Source organism: Volvox carteri, assembly GCF_000143455.1.
Source record: "Volvox carteri f. nagariensis unplaced genomic scaffold VOLCAscaffold_52, whole genome shotgun sequence".
Classification (NCBI taxonomy): domain Eukaryota; kingdom Viridiplantae; phylum Chlorophyta; class Chlorophyceae; order Chlamydomonadales; family Volvocaceae; genus Volvox; species Volvox carteri.
The window spans coordinates 927,597-947,754 of NW_003307595.1; the positions used below are offsets into that span (position 1 = coordinate 927,597).

At 58.0% G+C, this 20,158-nt stretch overlaps 5 protein-coding genes across 5 annotated transcripts in view; 2 read left to right on the forward strand and 3 right to left on the reverse strand.

Moving 5' to 3' along the window:
• The window catches only part of VOLCADRAFT_106866 (uncharacterized protein), a gene marked incomplete at its 3' end in the record, with an annotated part of 8,991 nt that extends 6,845 nt beyond the window's left edge, over window positions 1-2,146 (reverse strand). The window contains exons 1-4 of the mRNA XM_002955539.1: window positions 1,592-2,146; window positions 1,233-1,499; window positions 729-811; window positions 26-95 (exon numbers count right to left, since the gene is read on the reverse strand). Of these exons, the coding sequence (XP_002955585.1) occupies window positions 26-95; window positions 729-811; window positions 1,233-1,499; window positions 1,592-1,954 (783 nt within the window). The 5' untranslated portion in view covers window positions 1,955-2,146. The remainder of the gene's footprint in view (window positions 1-25; window positions 96-728; window positions 812-1,232; window positions 1,500-1,591) is intronic.
• Window positions 2,147-3,104: 958 nt separating this feature from the next.
• VOLCADRAFT_96496 (uncharacterized protein) lies at window positions 3,105-6,403 on the forward strand (the record flags this gene model as incomplete). Its single annotated transcript, XM_002955486.1, has 4 exons — window positions 3,105-4,509; window positions 4,993-5,037; window positions 5,456-5,622; window positions 6,305-6,403. The coding sequence occupies 4 exons, from the start codon at window positions 3,105-3,107 to the stop codon at window positions 6,401-6,403; spliced, it is 1,716 nt and encodes a 571-aa protein (XP_002955532.1).
• A 973-nt stretch (window positions 6,404-7,376) lies between these two features.
• Window positions 7,377-9,050, reverse strand: VOLCADRAFT_96497 (uncharacterized protein; the record flags this gene model as incomplete). The annotated part of the gene is made up of 2 exons (XM_002955540.1): window positions 7,377-8,236; window positions 8,816-9,050. The coding sequence occupies 2 exons, from the start codon at window positions 9,048-9,050 to the stop codon at window positions 7,377-7,379; spliced, it is 1,095 nt and encodes a 364-aa protein (XP_002955586.1).
• Window positions 9,051-11,620: 2,570 nt separating this feature from the next.
• Window positions 11,621-17,103, reverse strand: VOLCADRAFT_96498 (uncharacterized protein; the record flags this gene model as incomplete). The annotated part of the gene is made up of 5 exons (XM_002955541.1): window positions 11,621-13,849; window positions 14,329-14,442; window positions 15,285-15,701; window positions 16,063-16,728; window positions 16,879-17,103. The coding sequence occupies 5 exons, from the start codon at window positions 17,101-17,103 to the stop codon at window positions 11,621-11,623; spliced, it is 3,651 nt and encodes a 1,216-aa protein (XP_002955587.1).
• A 993-nt stretch (window positions 17,104-18,096) lies between these two features.
• Window positions 18,097-19,101, forward strand: VOLCADRAFT_96499 (uncharacterized protein; the record flags this gene model as incomplete). Its single annotated transcript, XM_002955487.1, has 1 exon — window positions 18,097-19,101. One exon carries the CDS (start codon window positions 18,097-18,099, stop codon window positions 19,099-19,101), a length of 1,005 nt encoding a protein of 334 aa, XP_002955533.1.
• Between the last annotated feature and the right edge of the window lie 1,057 nt (window positions 19,102-20,158).

The following is a 20,158-nucleotide window of genomic DNA, read 5'->3' on the forward strand; positions in this document are numbered from 1 at the left end:
TCCCACCCCCACCCCGCTCACCCACCACAATAATGATCAAGGGCACCAGTCGGAACAGGTCGGCGGTGGTGCGGGTGAGCTGCCGCCGCTCACGTCTGAGTCGGGTTTTAGTGGGGCCGGGGGAAAGAGGGGGGAAGGGGCAGAGAGAGGGGGGGAAGGGGGAAGAGCCGGGTTGGGGTGAGGGAATCATATGCAGCGTGCTGGTTTTAGCGTTTTAGGGTTTTAGGGGAGCGGGCCGTGTGCGGGGCCGTGCGTTCGCGCAGTGTCTAGCTTTTGAACAGCAGTCCTCAGCCCGGTTCCAATTCCCCGGCTCGTCCTCCCTCCCTGCCTCTACCCGTCCTAACCGCCAACCACCAGGGCCTTCGCCGTTGGCCAACCCAACGACCTAAACCGCACGTCCAAGGAAAGGCAGTCACCCGCCCAGCCGCCCGCTCTGCCTCCAAGCCCCACATCTGCTCACACTCCCTCAAACCTCAACCACCGGGTTCTCCATTACCGTACCTTGTCGTAATTTTTTCCATTTTTCTAAATCTAAATAATCTAACAATACAATACAATTGTGCCCACGTCCGTACACATACACATATACATTCCCCAAAACACGTAACCACATATCCCCCTCGGGCTTTCGGCTTTGGCAGTTTCTTTTAATCGTGTGTATTATGTACGATTATCCCCTGAACCCTCTTTGCTAAACCCCCTTCCCCCCCGTACACACACGCACTCACCTGGTCAGCGTCTCTCCGCTCGCTGCTTTCAAAGCGTAGCCTGACGCCAGCCGTACCTCGTACGCCAAGAGTTTGAACCCAACCTGCACGTTCGTACAGTGTACGAAAAAAATGCAGTACGGTACGGATTATTGTGGAGTAGGGAATCGCTTATCCGTACTAGGTTTAGCAAGCGGTTAGTAAGCGTTGTAAACAAACAAGTAAACAAACAATTGATCCGGGGGCAACCGGGCAGTAGGAGGACTTCCACACGAAGGAAGACCTTCATGCGGATTTTGAGCCAAACAGCCGTCAAAGGGCAATAGAAATCCCTGCTTAATACATATGCATCTGGCAGTACGGCAGGGGACCAGGGTTGTGTACGGCAACGCTTCGAAAGGACGAAGTTCCTTATCAGGCAGGGTACACACACGGATCCAGGGAGCTCTCCAAACTTCAACCCTGTCACACTGCCGTACAGTAGCATTGTTTTCAGGCGACGTTGCGTCTCCGAAGAGGACCCACCCAGTAGTGGTGCGCTTCATGCTTGAAATTCTTCCACATCTGCGACTTTTTGGCCTGCCATTCTTCCTTGCTCATACTGCGGAAGCGCTGGATCCGCGACGGAATGGAACCCGTCCAGCGCACAATGGCGACCACCCCGTTGCCGGTGGCCACCACCACATCCTTCAACTGGGCACCGATGCCACGCAGTGACGCGGGCCGCTCAAGCTGGTTGAGCCGGTAGTTTAAGTCATCGTATTCCTGAATGGCTGTATCACAGTCTTCGGCCTGTCGGGAATGCGCGTGCGCGGTCGGTGAACTCCGCCAGGATCGGTCAACACACCAAGACTTTCCCAAAAGGAAAGCAAATTAACCCTTGCCTTGGGAAGTGGAGCTGCAACGCTCTTAGCATCCTTCCCTTGCTTGCTGTCCGGAAACAGACAAGGAGGAGAAGGTTCGAAAGGCCACAGAAGAGACCTGTTCGTGTGGAAGCCCTGACTTTTTGCCGCAATTGCTGAACGCACTATCGGGTGCAAGAGTCGAAGATGGTCAATGTGCTGGGGGAATGCAACCGATTGCTCCCTGCGAGTCCGCGAGGTGTCGGCGGCAGTCGAGAGAAGCTCCACCAAAAGCCATGGCTGAGTAAACTTCAAGTCAATAACATCAACCTTCCCCGGTAACCCATGGTGTCTGGTCACCCCCAGCAGCACCCAAACTGGCTGGGAGCGCCGAAACATTGCCATGGGCCGGACCCAGCAGAGCCACGCTGATGTCTCAAGTTAATTATGTGAAAAGTGGCGCAAATCAAAACATCTGGTGGATTCTATGTGGGTATGCTTGCCGATGGCGTGTTCTAGGTAAGATAGCTGCTGCTGCACATAAATATCAAACCTGAGAGGTTGTGGGGCTATCTCCTATATACAATTATGCTAAAGAAACTGTACACTGCCGCGTAAATAGTCGATGGGTTGTATTCCTCGCTCTAAAGCTGAGAAGCTGAGACGTCGCAGTCGTAATCCCGACAGTTAGATGCATAAGATATGCTGTCGAAATCCGAGCGAACGCTTATCGCTTTTTTCCTTGATATCCAATCACAGTATGTGGACATGCTCTTCATAATGGGCGCGTGGCAAAGACGCAACGCCCCAATGCACCACTTGCATAACACTTCCTACACACGGGAGCGTGTCCTGTGCAAATTGTTAACCTTTCACCATTTATCCTGCAATTGCATGTTCATCACTATTTACTCCTGGCATACGTATGCGCAAAACTTCATCGTCTTCCTCCAAGAGCCTCTACGCACACTTCACCAATTCGAAGCCCAAGTACACTTGAGCCTTTTAACTCCCAACGAACCTGATGCACACATGACAAGCGTCAAATTGTCAAAATCTTCTCGGCTCGTTCGGCTCGATCGATCACATCATCGGACTGGCTTCGGAACCAGCGTGACATTCCTTCGAATTGCGGGCGGGCCTGTCACGGCCGCACCAACCGAAAACCCGCCGCGCGAGCGTGCCCACACGCAAGTCAGATCCCTAAGTCAGGCACAAGGTTACCTCCGATCTGTCTCAAAAGGGCTCCAAAGGCTCCACAGTATAAATACTGTAGTTACGTTCAATCTACAGTGCTTACGATCAACGGCAATCTCATCCAAGCCCCCTTCCCCCAAACCCCAGTGATCAAGCCTACTACGAAAGCGATCAACCCCCTGAACACCAGCGGTCACTGCAGCCGATAAAATTCCAACCACCTTTTCATCCATAGGTTCCTGCCCGCGCGGGCTGCTCTAACAAAAATCAGAGGCATCCTCGTTTCGCCTTCTGGGGCATCTATTTTTTTTCTGGCGCGAAGTAATTGTAGCAGCAGTAGCAGTAGCGGCACGTCACCATGGCTTGTGGTACTTCTGTAATCTCCAAATTTGGCCTAGTCGTCGCCTTCACGCTGGCCGTCATGTACCTTCGTACGGCAGAAGCTCAGCTCGCGGACCGTTTAGAATCTCGGTACGGCACTGGACAGGGGTCCTCTGCCGGCGGCGGCAACAACCGCGCCGCCATCAGCACCAGCGGTGGTGGCTTGCTTGGCGGCGGCGGTCTTCTGGGCAGCGTCCCCGGCGGTGGTTTGTTGGGCGGCGGCGGCAGCAGCGGCGGCGGCGGTGGAGGTCTTCTTGGTACTGGCGGCACCGGTGGCGGCTTGCTTGGCGGCGGCGGTCTTCTCGGTAGCGTCCCCGGCGGCGGTTTACTGGGCGGCGGCGGCGGCGGTGGTGGTGGAGGTCTTCTTGGTACTGGCGGCACCGGTGGCGGCTTGCTTGGCGGCGGCGGTCTTCTGGGCAGCGTCCCTGGCGGTGGTTTGTTGGGCGGCGGCGGCAGCAGCGGCGGCGGCGGTGGAGGTCTTCTTGGTACTGGCGGCACCGGTGGCGGCTTGCTTGGCGGCGCTGGCGGCGGCAATTTGCTGGGTGCTCTCCCTGGAGCCGGCAGTCTTCTGGGCGGTGGCGCTGGCGGCGGCTTAATGGGTACTGGCACCGGCCTTTTAGGGAGCGGCGGCAGCAGCGGTGCCGGCCTGCTTGGCGGCGGCGGCGGCGCTGGCGGCGGCGGCAATATGCTGGGTGGCATTGCAGGAGCTAACTTGCTCAGCGGCGCCGGCGGCGGCCGGCCTGGCGGCGGCGTCACCAGCGGCGGCGGCGTCGCCGGAGGCAGCTGGCCTGGCGGCGGCGTCGCCAGCGGCGGCGGCATCGGAGGCCGCCGGCCTGGCGGCAGTGACACCGGCGGCGGCCTGATGGGCGCTGCCAATGGCCTTCTTGGTGGTGCCGGCGGTGCTATGGGCAGCCTGCTGGACGGCGCCGCCGGTACCGCAACTAATATGATGGGTAGCATCCCTGGCGGTGGCCGCCTGGGTGGCAGCAGCGGCGGCAACTTGCTGGGTAGCGGCGGCGGCTTGCTTGGCGGCGCCGGCGGTAACGGCGCCGGATCTGGGCTTCTGGGTGGCGGCGCCGCTGGCGGCAACCTGCTGAACGGCGGCACCGGCGGCGGCGCCGCTGGCGGGCTTCTAGGCACCAGCCCACTCGCGAGTGGAGGTCTACTAAGTGGGGCCGGGAACATGCTTGGCGGTGGCAGCCTGTTGGGAAGCGGCAGCCTGCTTGCGGGCAGCGGCAACGGCAACAGCGCCGGTACTGCGCCCACCACCGCCGCCAGCTCTGGCGGCGGCACCAACGGCGGCTTTCTGGGCGGCAACCTGTTGAGCGGCGGCGGTCTACTCGGCGGTACTACAAGCTCCAGCGGCGGCGGCGCCGCCGCCAGTAACCTCCTCAACGGCGGCTTCTTGGGCGGCGGCGCTATCCCAGCTAACGCCATGGCCGGCGTCGCCAACGCTGCCGGCAGTCTGATGAATGGCGGCATGCTTGGCGGCGGCGCCGGTAACCTCCGCGGCAACAGCGCCGGCGGCAGCGCCGCCACCGCCCCAGCCGTAACGGCTAGCAGTGGCCGCCGGGACAGCACCAGCACCAGCACCAGCACCACCATGACGACCAGCAGTAACGTTGGCAGCAGCAGCAGCAACAGCAACAGCACAACGGCTGCCAAGCCCGCCGCCGCTGCCGCCACCGCGGCTGCCAAGCCCGCCGCCGCTGCCGCCAGTAGCAGCGGCGGCGGCGGCGCCGGCAGCGGCGTACCCCTTCTTGGCGCCGGTCGCCTCGTCGGTTCTGGTCTGCTGGGCGGCGCCGCCGGCGGTGGCCTTCTTCGAAGCAGTAACAACGCCTCCTCCTGCCCCATCCGTACGACAGGAACCAACATCACCATCGACTTTATGCCCGTCGCTTCTGCGTGCGGTGAGTGAGCCGGCCCTTCGTTGGTCATGTTCCCTACCTCCCAAGTTGTCCTTTAGCCGACCGAGGACACCCCCAAACCCTAAGTTCTATAGAACAATATTTAGAGTACAGATACACAGGCCCCTCAAAAAACTGCATGTTTTATTCCTCTTATATAACATCTCTCCCACTTCCTCACCTCTAATGCCTCATGCTCATGGCATCCCTCTGGGTTGCCATCCTGTGCCCTGTCCTGTCCTAGAAAAATATCCGTCCTCGCGCAAAAACAAACACGCGATATGGTTGCCTGTAACCAAGCCATTTGTAAAACCCTAAAACCCATGAAAAACCCAAAACTTCTGTGAACTCCTGTTTGTTGTAACTACAAGCGGTCGCAACACGCCCGTGATGTCGTACTGCTGTCGTACTGTCCCTCCAGAGCTGACCAGCCGTACCTTCTGCAGTGACTGCATCTGCGCCCTCACGGAGGCCTACATGCCGGCGTTCATCAGCGGGGAGCTGTTCAACGGTTTGGGGCCCAACACCACCGCGGACAACTTCCCTGTACAGAGAGCCTCAGACATCATCACCTCGTGCACGCTTGGAGTGAGGCCGAACTGCTTCTTTTAATTCACTTTTTTTACTGTACTTTTTTTCGCATCGCGTTGCGCAGCTTTGATGTTTACTTGCATGCTGAATAATGACTGATGGTTAAAAACAGTTTGAGACTATGTGCTTCATTTTCATACGCGTTTCATTATACGAGTTAACTATACGATCGCGAGTGACATAATGTAATCGGTCGGTGAAGCGGTTATGCCGTTAGCAGTTTGGAAAGGTGAGGTAGAGATGGTGACCATCATGCGACGGCTATGGAGCCAGGCCGGCGGCCGTCCTAGCCGACCATTAGTTTGTTTTTGGGGGGGGAGAGGGGAAAATGGGGAATGGTTGTGGGTCGCGGCTTACACGTTCTGGTTGAACGGGTTGAGGTCCTTTTGTTATATTTCGTTTGGTACCTACCTCTCCCCGTCCCTCCTAACCCCGCTCCCTCCTAACCCCGCTCCCTCCTAACCCCGCTCCCTCCTAACCCCGCTCCCTCCTAACCCCGCTCCCTCCTAACCCCGCTCCCTCCTAACCCCGCTCCCTCCTAACCCCGCTCCCTCCTAACCCCGCTCCCTCCTAACCCCGCTCCCTCCTAACCCCGCTCCCTCCCTACTACCCCGCTCCCTCCCTATTACCCCTCCCCCCTATATCCCCTACTTGCTCCCTTTCTCTCCGGCTCCTCCAGGAGTTCATGTTGCCTATGTTGGCAGCTGGTGTCCGTCTCATCAACTTGGAGGGCCTTACACGCTGCAACTACTCCGGTGAGCAGTTGGAAGTTGGGTAGTTGGCGGTTGGGAAGGTTTTTGGGAACTGGACTTAGCAGCAATGGGAAGGGTTTCAGTAGCAGGCCAGAGCGTACCTGTTGTATGTCTTGTTTGGGTAACACAAAAATAAATCTTATATCATTTCTTACAGCGCGCTTTGACACTGATGTGACACTGACGCAGAGCCCGATTATTGACGTTAAGGTCGGGTTTAATTTTGATACAGACCGAGGATCCTCACTTTTACCGATCTACTTGCTTTATATATTTGCTATTGCTCCCCAGTCGGCGGCGGTCCTAATCTAGCCAGCAGCTTAATATTCATTTACTTGCATCCTCGCCTGGAAATCGCGGGGTGGCAGGGAACGCGGCGCCGTTCTGCTTGGTACAAACGCTGACGCGAGGAGCTCAGAGAGCTAATGGCGGCGCTGCTTTACCTGCTGCTGCTGCTGCTGCTGGTGGTGGTAGACCCGCTACTTCGGCCGCCGCCACTGCCGCCACACGCACGCCGGCCGTCGTTGCCAGTGACGGACCCGCCGACGCATCTGCCGGCCCGGCCGCCGCCGCCACCACCGGCGGCGGCGGTGGCAAAAACACCGCCGCCGCCGCCGATAGCAGCGAGGAGTACTATACCGACGACGGCGGCTCCGCACAGCCTGGTTCCGCCGCCTCCGCCTCCGCCTCCGCTGCCAACGGTACTGCCGCCGCGCCTAGCTTCCGTATCACCTCCACTGCCGCCCCGCAAGGCAACGACGGGCCAATAACCGCCACCATCGACGGCGTGGTACGTTGAATTCTCTAAAAGAAAAGGACGGAAATGCATGCCGTACAGTGCTCGGCGTCAGCTCCATGGCCACCGGGCTTTCCGATAACCATTTCCGATAATAAACAAATCATCAGGCTTCTTAGTCGTATGTCCTTAGGCAAGGTTAATCAATAAGTAAATGATAAGTTGTAATCATTATAAAACTGTAACATCTGTAATGATGAAGATTAATTTAAATGTGGAGGAAAAACTTTAATTTGTGTGTCCGGTGTTCGAGTCCTCTTCTGCGCAGTGCGCCTAGCTAATGCTTCATAAATAACCACCCTCCTTGTTCCCCCCGCGAACTCCAAATCCATTACTCCTGCCCCGTAGCCAACAACTGTGGGCGAGGTGACCTCCGCCATCCTGGGGTTGCCCGCGGACCAACGCCGATACTTTTCCGACGCCGCCACCGATATCATCCAATCCTGGGCCCGGAACACCTCCTTCGCATCGACGCCGCTGGATAGTGCCGCCGTCGCCGCCCTCACACCCTCCGCCGCCGGTGCTTCTATCGACCTGACGACCGCCCTCACAAGCATCGCCCTCATGCAGCAGCAGCAGCAGCAGCAGCGCGCCGCAGAGCCGGCGGCGACGGCGACGCCAGCCGCCAACGTCTCCACGGCCGCTCCCGCTGCTCCCGCAGCGGCGAACGAGAGAGCGCCAGACGCGGCCGCCGCCGCCGCCGCCGCCGCGCCCACCGCAACCCCAGCGGCTGCTAGCCCCGCAGCAAGTGCCACGAACCGCGCTGACATCGCCAGAGCGGCTAGCGACCCTGCCGGCACCGCCGCCGCCGCCGTGACCCCGGCCGTTGCTACCCCAGCGGCAACGGATGCCGCCGCTCCCGCCGCCGCTCCCGCCGCCGCTCCCGCCGCCGCTCCCGCCGCCGCTCCCGCCGCAACCCCCGCCGCAACCCCCGCCGCAACCCCCGCCGCAACCCCCGCCGCAACCCCCGCCGCAACCCCCGCCGCCACTCCCGCCGCCGCTCCCGCCACCACTCCCGCCGCCGTACCCGCTCCTGCCGCTTCTAACACCACGGCGCTGGCGGCTGATGCCCCCGGCGCAGGTTCCGATGGTACAACAGAGGTACGGCCCCGTTTAAAACGGTTGCCTACTGGGGCCCTTCTTCAAAAACGTTTTGAGGGGGGAGCCCGGAGTTGTAGCTTGCCCGACCTGGAATAACCCTTGTCTTGGCAATCAGGAAGCCATTGGTCGAGGTGTCACTTGTCGAATGGCGATGATGTGTGACGTCGAATGGCGATGATGCATGATCCGGTGCAGGAAACTAAGTCCATAAAAGGAGACATCGTGCATCCTGGCCCAGTTCATAATGTATTGGGTTTACTAGGCCCAATATACACTGCACAACACACCCCTCGGGTAGGTAAAGGTGCGCCCCTTCTTCACGGGTGAAGAACCCTATGTGAGTCGCGTAAGTTTGTTTGTTTTCTGGATTCCTCCTCCCTCACCCAGGCGACCGCTCCCACCGCCGCCAACGGCGCCGCCGCCAATACAACGGCTCCGCCGCCGCCGCCGCCGCCTGCGGCCTCGACTGCTCCAATGGCCACGCCGGAAAACGTCACCGCGACGCAAAGCACACCTTCCACCGTGGTCACCACCACCCCACCTGCCAGCCCCCCAGCTGCCAACACCACCGTCACGGCACCATCGAAGCCGACGCCGTCGAAGGCCGAAGAGGACCGAGCGACAGCAGCAGCAGCCGGCACCCCGTCGCCGGCGCCATCCGCCGTTGTCACACCGTCGCCAGCGGCGGCTCCAACGCCGGCGCCGGCAGCGACGGCGACGCCGGATACCTCCTCCGCTTGCGTGCCAGCTGTCCAAGGCGTACTGCAGTTGTCCATGGCTTTCGCCGGCGCCGTACTGCTGTCGCATATGCTACCATTTTCGTCTTGACGTATGCACCGAAGCCATGTTATGTTTACTGGTGCACCCATCTAGGGGTCTAACTGACCTTTACCTTTTTTTTCGAGTGTTTGACAAGCATAATTTCATCAACGGTGTTGAGGCCGAAAGCCGAAAGGCATACTACCTGATAGTAATCTGCTAGGCATGAAGTACAGAGGTGAAACGCTGGGTTTTTGGGGGGAGTGTGTGTGTGTGTGTGTGTGTGTGTGTCTGTCTGTCAGTGAGGTCGTCGTGCAGCGAGCAATCTGGTAAACGTATCTGGTAAACCCTCGCTGTCGCGATAATTGGTAAGAGTCAATGACGGTGATGGTGATCGATGTGCTTCGATGCAATCTTTTGTGCAAACAGTTCGTGCAAACAGTTCGTTCGTTGACGGTTCTGAAATGCTCTGTCATGTGATCTGCATACTTGTCGTGCGCACATGGACGGCATCATCGCCATCATGCGATGGTGTACCACCAACATTGGCGGAGACGGAGACTTATATGAAAAAAGGAGACTTAGATGGTGAATATTCTGAGGGTTGGTCTTAAGGAGGAGGACATGCGGTGATCGTTAACACGACCTATACAGGCCAATAGGTTAGCAGGATGGTAAGAGGCCCAGACAAGTGATCTTCCAGTTTTTACTTTGAATCAATCGCTTTTGTGCGGGCAACTCAATGCGGCGAATGGGATTTAAGGAGGGGTTGGGGGCTTTTGGTAAACTGGAGAGTCGCAGCAGGGGTGCCGCCTTTATATGTGGCACCACCTCCCAACACCCCCCCTAGACCCTCGTGTAGTTGCAACAAAACACAAAACGCACGACGACCCTTCCGCCCCACCTTCGCCTTCACTGCAACAGTACTCTTCTCGCTTCCGTCCGCCCCTCCTTCGAACGCGACTGCGAGTGCATTTACGGCACTTCCTTCGCTGCCTTTTCAGATTCTTAAATCAATGGGACCTTAATCCCCCCCCATGTGGCCTCCACCGCGCAGTTGCGTACCTACAGCGGACGCCGCAAGTATTGAAGCCTCCAGGCCGAGGTCGGGAACCGGAGCATTGCCGAGTTACAAATTCGGAACCGGCGTTGCTGTAGCTGGGGGGACTGCGTCTGGGTTGTGTTGTGGCGGGTTAGGTTGAACCCCGGGTGAAACCCCATGTGATCTTAGGGTAACCCCAACCTCAGCCGACGGGACGCGCGCTTATTGGTAAATAATCGTGTGACCCTTGGGTCAGTCAAATTTAAAGAAAACGCACAAACACTCCTTGCCCTCATCTTATTCAGGTAAATTCTACAGGAAATCAACATGCCAAACACCATTCATACACGAACAAGCTAAAAGTAAAGAAACCTTGACTGCTGATGAGGTCGCAAAGCCCATCAGAACCTTCCTAGGTTCACTGTAACTCCATTCATCAGAAAATCTTGTGCATCGTTTCCGCGCACTAGCGTACGTACAGAAATGTTCACGATCCGGATAGCTAAGAAAGTAGGAAAACATGCCTGCAGCTGTGCCTGACAGACAAGACATGCCTGATGCTGTGCCCAAATGCGTGGCTCCGGCCCGACGGAAACGCCCAAAACAAAAAAAGAAGAAATACGGTGCATGCTGGCTTTTCATGCGTCGCTTAGTGAGAATGAACCTCATAAAAGAAAAAGAGCAATAACCAAGACCAGCTCCCCGGCGCAAAGATGAACAGCGAACAATGTCTCGTACGATTCCATCCTTCATGCGGCCCACATCACATATGCGCATACATATGCGCATGTAGCATGTAGCATCATGCAGCATCCAGAACTTCCCAGGGAAGCACAGCGCGTGAAAACAGGGCCATGATACGCTTTGAACCACGCACGCACAGCAGCACACGTTGGAAAGTCGCCGTCAAATCATGGCCGATAGGGCGCCAAGCGCCAAGCAAGAAGCGCCCCACAGTACATACTGCCGATATCATGGATGCAGAAATGGCAGCGGGAATTTGCCAATCATAGATGTAAACATTGCAGCAGGATTTCGTCAAGTCGTGTAAACCAGTTGGGTACCACGATCGTTCTTCAAACTCAAACTGTACGTCAACATCCGAAACGCGCGCTGGCGAGAGAGAATGAATGTGCCACACGATGCCGGCGTTCCTAATGATAGGAACCTCCTTGGTTTTTTTGTGTATGTACGGGATTCAAGGCGTAGTGCAAGCAGGGTAGTGCAAGAGGAAGGATAGGATAGCCCGGGAGTCCACGCACACAGCACAAATTTAGACAGCTGCTCATGCGCCATCCAGTTCGCAGTGCAATGCAATGCAGGGCAAAAGGAATTTGAAACCTCCAAGACCCAAACCATTCACTACACATCGTGGCTGCCTTCTACCCGCGCTTCCCCGCAACTCAGCTAGCACTCCTCCTCCTCCTCCCCCTCCTCCTCCTTCTCCCACGGCGCAACACACCCAGTTTCCTTCAAGAGGTTCCCGCAGTATCCCGCAGGCAGCCCCACTCCTGCACGACATCTGCGCCGAGATCAGGCCCTACTTTATGCCTCGTCCATCCCCTCCTCTTCCATGCCCGACTTCTTCTCGTCTAGGACCTCCTTACCACTCGACTCCTGTACTCTTAACGGGCTCTGGCCACTGTCGCCGCCCACGTCCTCCTCAGCCTTAATGCTGCCCTCGCCATCGGCATCGCTCTTGGCATCCTCACTCGGTCCCTCCCGTTCGCTGTCGTCCGCCCCGTCAGCCTCTTTGGCCTCGGCCACCGCCGCCGCTTGAGCGGCCTCTTCCTCCTCGTCAGCAGCGGCCGCCTCCACACCCTGCTCAGCAATGTCACTCGGCTCCTCTTCGGCTTTCGCCACGTCATCCTCCGCAGCTCCGCCGGAAGCAAACTCCCTGTCCACGCCCTCGTAATCCGCAGCCGAAACCTCGGCCGCCGTCTCCTCCTGCTCATCCGCCGCCTCCCCTTGCTCGGGGGTTTCCTCTTGCTCGGCCGCCATCTCCTCTTGCTCGGCCGCCGTCTCCTCTTGCTCGGCCGCCGTCTCCTCTTGCTCGGCCGCCGTCTCCTCTTGCTCGGCCGCCGTCTCCTCTTGCTCGGCCGCCATCTCCGCTTGCTCGGCCGCCGTCTCCTCTTGCTCGGCCGCCATCTCCGCTTGCTCGGCCCCCGTCTCCTCCTGCTCGGCCGTCTCTTCCTGCTCGGCCCCCGTCTCCTCCTGCTCGGCCGTCTCTTCCTGCTCGGCTGCGGCTTCCTCTTGTTTGCCCGCCGTTTCCTCCTGCTCGGCCGCCGTTTCCTCCTGCTCGGGGGCCTCATCCTGCTTGCCAGCTGCCTCATGCTCGGCCGCCGCCTCCTCGCCTTGCTCGCCGGCCTCTTCCTCGTCCTTCAGGCCCTCCTTATCCTCCTGACCTACCGCTGCCTCTGTCTCCTCACGCGCTGCTCCCAGGTCAGCAACCTCCGGTGATGCCTCCCCCTCCGTGGCAACGGTGGCCTCAGCGAGGGCATCATCAACATCAGGGCCCAGAAGATCTACATCGGCTTTATCGGGCAGCTGCCCGGCCTCCTCCTCCTCCTCCTCTGCCTCTTCCGTCTTTGCCGTAACTTGGGCAGAGACATCCGCCTCGACCTCAGACTTGGGCTCCTGCTCCTCTGCCGCTGAAGTCAGTGCCGCCTCCTCGGCTGCCGTGGCCAGCACTGCCTCAGGCTCGGTTTCTTCGGCAGCTCCCGTATCCTCCTCGTTGTCTTCCTGTCTCACTTCCTGCTGTAGCCCGTTCTCTTCTTGCTCCTCCGCCTGTTGCAGCTGATCCGCTTCCTGCTGTAATTGCGCTTCGACCATGGACGCGAGGTCGCGTGAAAGGGCCACAGCATCACCCGCCACCACCTTACTCGGCGACTCGGCATCCGTTTCAGCCGCATCGCTGCCCCAAGCTCCTTGTGCCTGTTCGGGCTCCACCGCCGCATCAGCCTCGTCAGTGGGCTCCGCGCCGTTGGACGCGAGGCCGAGCGGAGACTGCATCTGTGGCGCGTCGTCATCTGCGGCATCCCCACTGACGTGGCTGCCGCTGTCCAGGCCACCCTCCGCCGTCACCGTGGCAACGCCAGCCCCCACCATCGCCACGGCCGCGCCTCCGACGGCTGCTGCCACCAGCATCCCGCCCGCCGACTCCGTAGCGGAGTCTGAGGGCTTAACACTCCACTGCCCCACCTCCTCGGCGCTGCTGGCCACCTGCGTCAGCGAAGGTGCGTTGACGGGTACGCCCGCGTCATTCAGGACGAAGGGCGAAGAAGCGCGGTCCACCGTTTCGCCTTTCTTCGCCAAGGGGCCCAGTCCGTTGGCAGCGCGCTTGCTGCCCTTTGCGGTGGTACTGGTGAGCGTGGGGCCTTGCACGCGAATCTTCGGCGTTGGGGCAGACTGCTTGGATTCAGGTTGCCCGGGTTGAGCCGCGCCAGGAGCTGGAGAGCCAGTGGCGCCAGCACCGGTGCGGGAAGCTACATTGCCACTGCGTGGCGCCACGCCGCTGATGCGGGCAGAAACGCTGCCGCCGCGGGCAGAAATTTTGGGCGACGAATCACCAGAAGCCTCCCCATCAGACGTGTGGGAAGCAGCGAGACGTGCGGCGATAGCGCCCCGGGCAGATGCGCCGCGGTTGGCACTGGTACCTGCGGCGGCGCCAGCTCCGGCACTGCCGCGGCTTTGGACCGGGCTGCGAACCGGGGCACTGCGCTGCGCGGCCACGGGACTGGAGGCGGCAGCAGCTGGTTTGCTGCTGGGCTTCACCTGCAAAAACAGACAAATAATGTAGGGGGAGATAATGGATAAGCCGCAGATCCGCTTGAAAGTTCGGAAAAGCTACTGGAATTTTATGCCGTGACTGGGTTGCCACGACCTTCCGCGCGTGCTAAGGAGAGACGGCCCAGAGGCCGTACAAGGTAGAAGTACGGCGCATGCATTTGGGCTGTGTCTTGAGGGGTAAAACATGTGAGCGGATTTATGTTTTCTAGGGAACAGCATTGTAGTCTGAACGGCAATAACGGCTTCTAATGACTGTCATTTCGTCATTCCACAATGTGTACACTGAACCCCTTAGTCCTGCAGACACACGGCTAGTGTGAATGCTGTTTTGCCCCTGGGATACGTGCCAGGCACGCATCCTCAAAGTAAAGCCTTACCCGGCACCGCTACGTCACACTTTCCCAGCCCTTAGCCCCCACTACCACGCAGCTGTCTGCACGCGCCCCTCTTGCACCCATCCATACCTGCGCCTCGCCCTTGATGATCTGATGTGGCCGCACTTGCTTGGTCCGCGCCTCCTCGTCGTACTGGCGCTTCTTCTCGGCCTCGACTTCCGCCTGCTGCTTGTCATAGTCCTCCTTTGGAAGGAGCAACGCAATCACGGCAGCGGTCTCTTACTCGGGCGCCATAACGAACGAGGCCGCGATGCATGGCACTCAAGGTGCGCCAGCAACCCAATAAAAATGTCAAAGAAGGGCCCACGGTGAGGCGCATTTAGGGTGCGAGGCTGCAAACCGCCCGTTCCTCACGCAAATACTCAGATTGCGTGAAGCCAAATCGAATACAGCAACAGCATTCTGGCACAGCAACAGCAATGTAGCAACAGCAGTGCTTGTAATGCACGACTATTGCCCCCGGGAGATCCCGGGATCGAGACCTGTCAGGGCCGAAAATCCTTCCGGTGGTGGAAGGTATTGCGCCCCTAGTTGATGGACGGTGGTGACCTGGGATAAGGTTGGCTTGCGAGCCAACCAGGAATGGAGTTGGGCCGTTGTCGATCCGGCAGATTCAGTTAGATGCCGGTGGTGGGTGCGCACCCACCACCGCATGCAGAACCTGAGCGATCCACTGAGAAGTTGACTAGGGTGACTGGATGAGGGTGCCCCCGAATACCGGGAAAGGCAAGGTTTCGCAGGGTAACTGCCACGGGCGAAGATATACCCCCCTGTTCCACACATCATATAGCAATGTATGATACTGCCAACACTGTAAGAGCCGGTAGTGTCAGATATAACCATGTCGGCATTCACTCATGATGCACAGGCGCCATAAAGAACATCGCAATGACATGCGCAGAGACCTGACCCACGTGTCAGGGGGCTGCAACCGCTGTGGCAGGTTGCAACTGCCTGTATCGCCCCGCTGAACTGACCAAACTGACTCGCAACGCTCTGGAGTTTCCCACACTACTCGTTCTCACCAGCCCAACAACAGGCTGACAATACAAACGGTCCACGCCCAAGCCTGGAACGCTGTTTGTTACGCAGGATAGTCGCACAGGAAGGCGTCTGCGCAGCCCCACAAGGGGAAGATTGAAGAGACGACCGAGAGAGACAACTGGAAAGCCGCAGATGCGCTGCACATCACCAGTACTCTCGTCTCCTTGTAAAGCACGGAGTTCCGTCCTGCACCTCAGCCGACGTACCTTCAGCTTCTGGTGCAGGGGTTTGGCAGTGAGGAAGCGGTTGATGGCGCCGCGCGCCGCCTCGTTCGCCTTGGCCCGATCCTTCGCCAACTTGGCTGCGATGTCATGCTGCTTCTGGATGCGCTCCCGGATGGCCGCGCGCCGCGCCTCCAGGCGAGCCTGCTCATCCTCACGCCGCTTGAGCTCCTCGGCCTGAAATTAGGACAAAGATAACGCGATTAGTGAACCGCCGGTACGGCCTATGAGTAGGTTCAATATTAGGTGGTAGTGACGTGCGCAAGTTGACGCGAGTAAGGTATGTAAAACGATGGGGCGACGTCACAGCAGATAAGTATCAAGCTTATATTGGGTCGGATATTTAGGGTTCGAGTAGCAGACCTTTTAAGCGCCGACTCAATTGATCAAGTTCCCAACCAAATCACAAAGTACAGCTGACTACGCGAAAAAGAAAGGCTCCCCTCCACCCCGCTGAGGGATATAATGCCCTCGCGCCACACCAGGTTTTAAATCTATGTCCCCAGCAACGTCCCTCCCAAGTCCCGATCCAACGCACATGTCGCTTTTCCGCTTCCTCCCGGGCCTTGGCCTCCTCCTTCCGCCGTTTCTCCCGGATCCACTCTACCCGCCTCCGACGCTCCTCCTCGCTGGGGCTGGTAAGCTTCGCGTCCCGCCGGGCCGCCGCTGCAGCCGACACCTGGGCAACTCTGGGCACCTGCACTGGGGAGGTTTTCGGACCTGCATCGCGTGCATCGTGGACGGGGCTGAGGTCGCGTTGGGATGGCGCGTTCTCGCCGATGGCGCGGCCCCTGTTTGACACACTCTCGTTGCCCAGAGACTTCCGGCCGCTTTCAGAGCCCTGGGCGCTTGGAAACCCGTCTTTGCTGGTGCGGCTGTTCGCACCCTGGGAAAGTTTGCGTTCAAAGGTTCGACCGAAGCTGTAGGCCTTAGCAGGGGTAGCTGCGGTGGCTGTTGATTCTGCGTTGGCGGGGCTGTCGGTGACTGGCTTTGGATTGCCACTGGTCTTCGAAAGCGATGGCCTTGGCTGCCTAGTGGCCGAGGGGCCCGAGGGCGTGGTGCGCCCGGAGCCAATGTTGGGAAGGTGCGTAGAGTCAGCAGGCCCTGTAGAAGGGGTGTTTTTCACGCTGGCATTGCTGTTGCGTCGACTGCCTCTACCATCGGAAGAAACTTTGCGCCCCGTGGGCACAAGCGGCTTGGCATTCTGCAAATAGGAAGATCAGTCCGGAGGGAGTCATTAAAGAGCAGACAGAACACAGAGCTAAGGTGTAGTATATAAAGGATGCGTGCAGTCGCGACGGTCATTGACGCGGGAAAGGGGGATGAGGAGCCCCGGTCGCCGGATGCAACATACCATAGGCAGGCAAAGTTGAAAAAGAGACCATATTTTCTTCCTTGTTCGTGTTGACAAGGGTTGCCTTGCCTGCGACTGAAGGCGATTGCCTGCAGGTGGCAGGTTTCCCGCGCGTGCCTCCTGCCCCGCTGGAGTATCTTTTAGGACCCCGGGGTCCTCTGGAGGCATCTGGACGACGGCGTCAACATCAGCCTGCTCCAGGACACCGGGTTCCTCACCAGACATCCTCGATTCTCCGTTTGCCTATTCACTCCACCAGCTTCTTTGCTATGTCGTTCAAAGATTCGTATAACCAAGGATGCCAGCTGCTTGTTGTTGCGCGTTGTTGCCTGCTGCTAGTGGCTGACTTCAGGCTTCCGCCTTCTCCAATTCCTTATTTACGGAAAGGTCGCCCTGCTATAAGGCCAGGGTCGGCCTAAATACGGCTACGAATAGATATCAAAAGACCCTATTAAACCAAAATAACCTTTATAATTGTTTTCGTTCCGGTTGCAGGACATGCGATACGGATTCTATCGAAAAGTCCGCCCAGCGACGAACACCCACGAAAGGTAAAACATGGTGAGGCCTCACTTGATGCATGTATAAAAACCCAAGGTGCACACCGAGATAGCATGGGGTCAGTTGGTCTTTGGGTTTGACCCCTGGCGGATCGACCCTCATAAGGAATCGAGGAGCCTCGCACGTTCACTTAACCAAAATATTCCATATCAAAAAATTCGAGACTACTTTATAGCGGCTAAAATGCAATTCCTGTACGGTGATAGATTTTTTCGATAGCTTTTCGATCGCCGGCCGAAGAAAATGCATTGCGAAGCACCACCGAAGTGCAATAAACAGAAATGCTCCTTCAGAACGCGCTCTCGGGAGCATAAGGCCGCCTGCTTTTCCAAAGTCGGCTGGACTCCGCGTACGCGGCTCCGCGCTTAGATCTAACCGTTAACTAACCACTCTAAACTACCCAAATTTTGCTGAGCTAGGGCGCATCTTACGCCATGTGCATCACATAAATAACATAAAAGCTAAACTATAACCGAAAATGGGACTGCCTCGGCAAAAGCACCTTTGAATGCCGCAACAACATGCAGTTCCGGTAATGTCAGCCAACGGCCCATAAGTTACTGCCGTCGCGCAGTTCACAACCGAAACAACCGAAAGAAACTTGGACCAAAGAATGAAAAACCAGGCACCAATTCACTTGAAATTCTTCGCGGGCGTATGGCCAAGAAGAAGGGGAGGCATCAGCCGACCCCGCCAAAATCGGTGAAGGAACTCGCAGATCGGGTACATAAGCTAGCCAAACAAAACGAGAACACTCCTATCAGGTCACTTGTCACGTTACAGGAGGACAGTAGCGAGGGCAGCGACGGGCAGAGAACCACCATGCCCTCACCGACAAAGGATGATACCATGGCCGACAAGGAAATGGACCAAACAGCCATGATAAAATACATCTACCAGAAAATCAGCCTCATGGATGGGCTGAACTCCAGGGTCGCTGGCCTGGAAACCAGCGTGTCTGGGCTTGACAACAGGCTCAAGGTGATGGAGGAGCGGATCAGCAGCAGCGCCGCAGCGGGATTCTCCGGGCGACATGAGGCTGGCAACGACAGCGCAGCGTTCCACGAAGACAAGGTTTTGGCGAGGGTTCCCAAGAAGCTGGTGGATGAGGACCGACTGAGCGACGTCCTGCACGACATGGTTCGGCGGCTGCGAAATGGGGCACGTTACGCTCTCGATATCGTCCCGTGGACAGCGAAGCCTGGGGCGAATGGCAGTACTGCTGCGGGGGGTGTACGCCCCGCGGCAACGGCCGGTGCAGCCTCGGATGCGCAGCGTAACCGGGCAGGTACCGATGAGCCAACCGTCCTAGTCGACATTCTGCTGAATCCGCAAGTGCGGAAGTCGTTCGTCACCCTAGGAAAGATCGCGCGTGAACAGCACGGCATCATCCTCATGGACGCGCTCACAAAGACGGGCAAACAGCTGCGCCAGCAACGCATGGCAACGTTCATCCACCTGCGTGACGTCAAGAAGGTGCAGCCGAGGTGGGAACGTGGGAACGTGGGAACGTGGTGTGGACATCACGGTCATAGACGGACAACGCAGGGTCCCCTTCGAGGGACCCTGGGTGGACGCGCAACCCAGCGGAGCTGGTGGTTCTGCTGGCATGGCACCGCGCGGCGACCGCCCCTAGGGGGCCGCGAGCCAAGAGACTCGTAAGTTGAGGTTTCTTCAGTGGAACGTGGGAGGGTTGACTGACTGGAAACTTGATTGTGATGAGTTTCGGATGATGACTGATGGGTATGATGTAGTAGTCATTACAGAAACGCATAAAGTGGGAGAAGGTTGCATTAAGGGAGTTGTTTCTCTTGGAACTCGGGTTTTCTCTGCTGGGGGGGATGGCAATCGTGGGGGCGTCTGTGTGTGGGTTAGCGAAAGATATGCCAAGGCGGCCCAGCTGGTTGGCACATCCACAGCACCACGAGGTATGGATAGTATCTGGGTACGGATCAAAGGCAATGCCCTGAACATGCGAGGGAATGGGTTACTGGTGGGGGCCACTTACGCGGCACCTGAGGGATCGACGGTGTACAACACGGTGATGGGACACCGAATGGCGCCTTCATCGGTAGCCAAGAGGGTGACGTGTCGCATTCAGACATTGATTAAGCGATATGCCAGGCCAGGGGATGAAGTGCTACTCATGGGAGACATGAACGCGAGGGTGGGACGAGAACAGGAAACGCCAGACATCCAGGAAGATGACGATCTGGAAGAGGTGACTGGTTACCAAGTCAGTAATTCGGAATTGTTCCGAGGCGTACCAAACAGGCGGAGTCAGGATCCCCGCACGAACCTTTTTGGTAAGGCGTTCACAAACATGTGCCGTGAAATGGAAATGATTGTTCTCAATGGACGGGTTGAGGGCGACAGGGAAGGTGCGATCACTTTCCACCACAGGGCGCGAGAGATGGGAAGCATGATTGATGTGTACTTCGCTACGATCGGACTGTTCACGCACTGCAAGAGCCTTCAGGTCCTAGGCATCCCAGTAGCTGATTTCGGGCCAGGAGCGGGTAAGCTTCTAAGCGATCACTGCCCGGTAGCATTGGAAATTGATGTTGGTAGGCACTCAGATGTTAGACGGACGAGGGGACTCCGATTTGACATGGGAAAGATAGCGCATTACGCCCAGCTCTTTGAAACAGATGACGCAGGGGTGGTGAGAATGATTGCAGAGGCCACGGCACGTTTGGGGATGGAAGGGACCACCAGT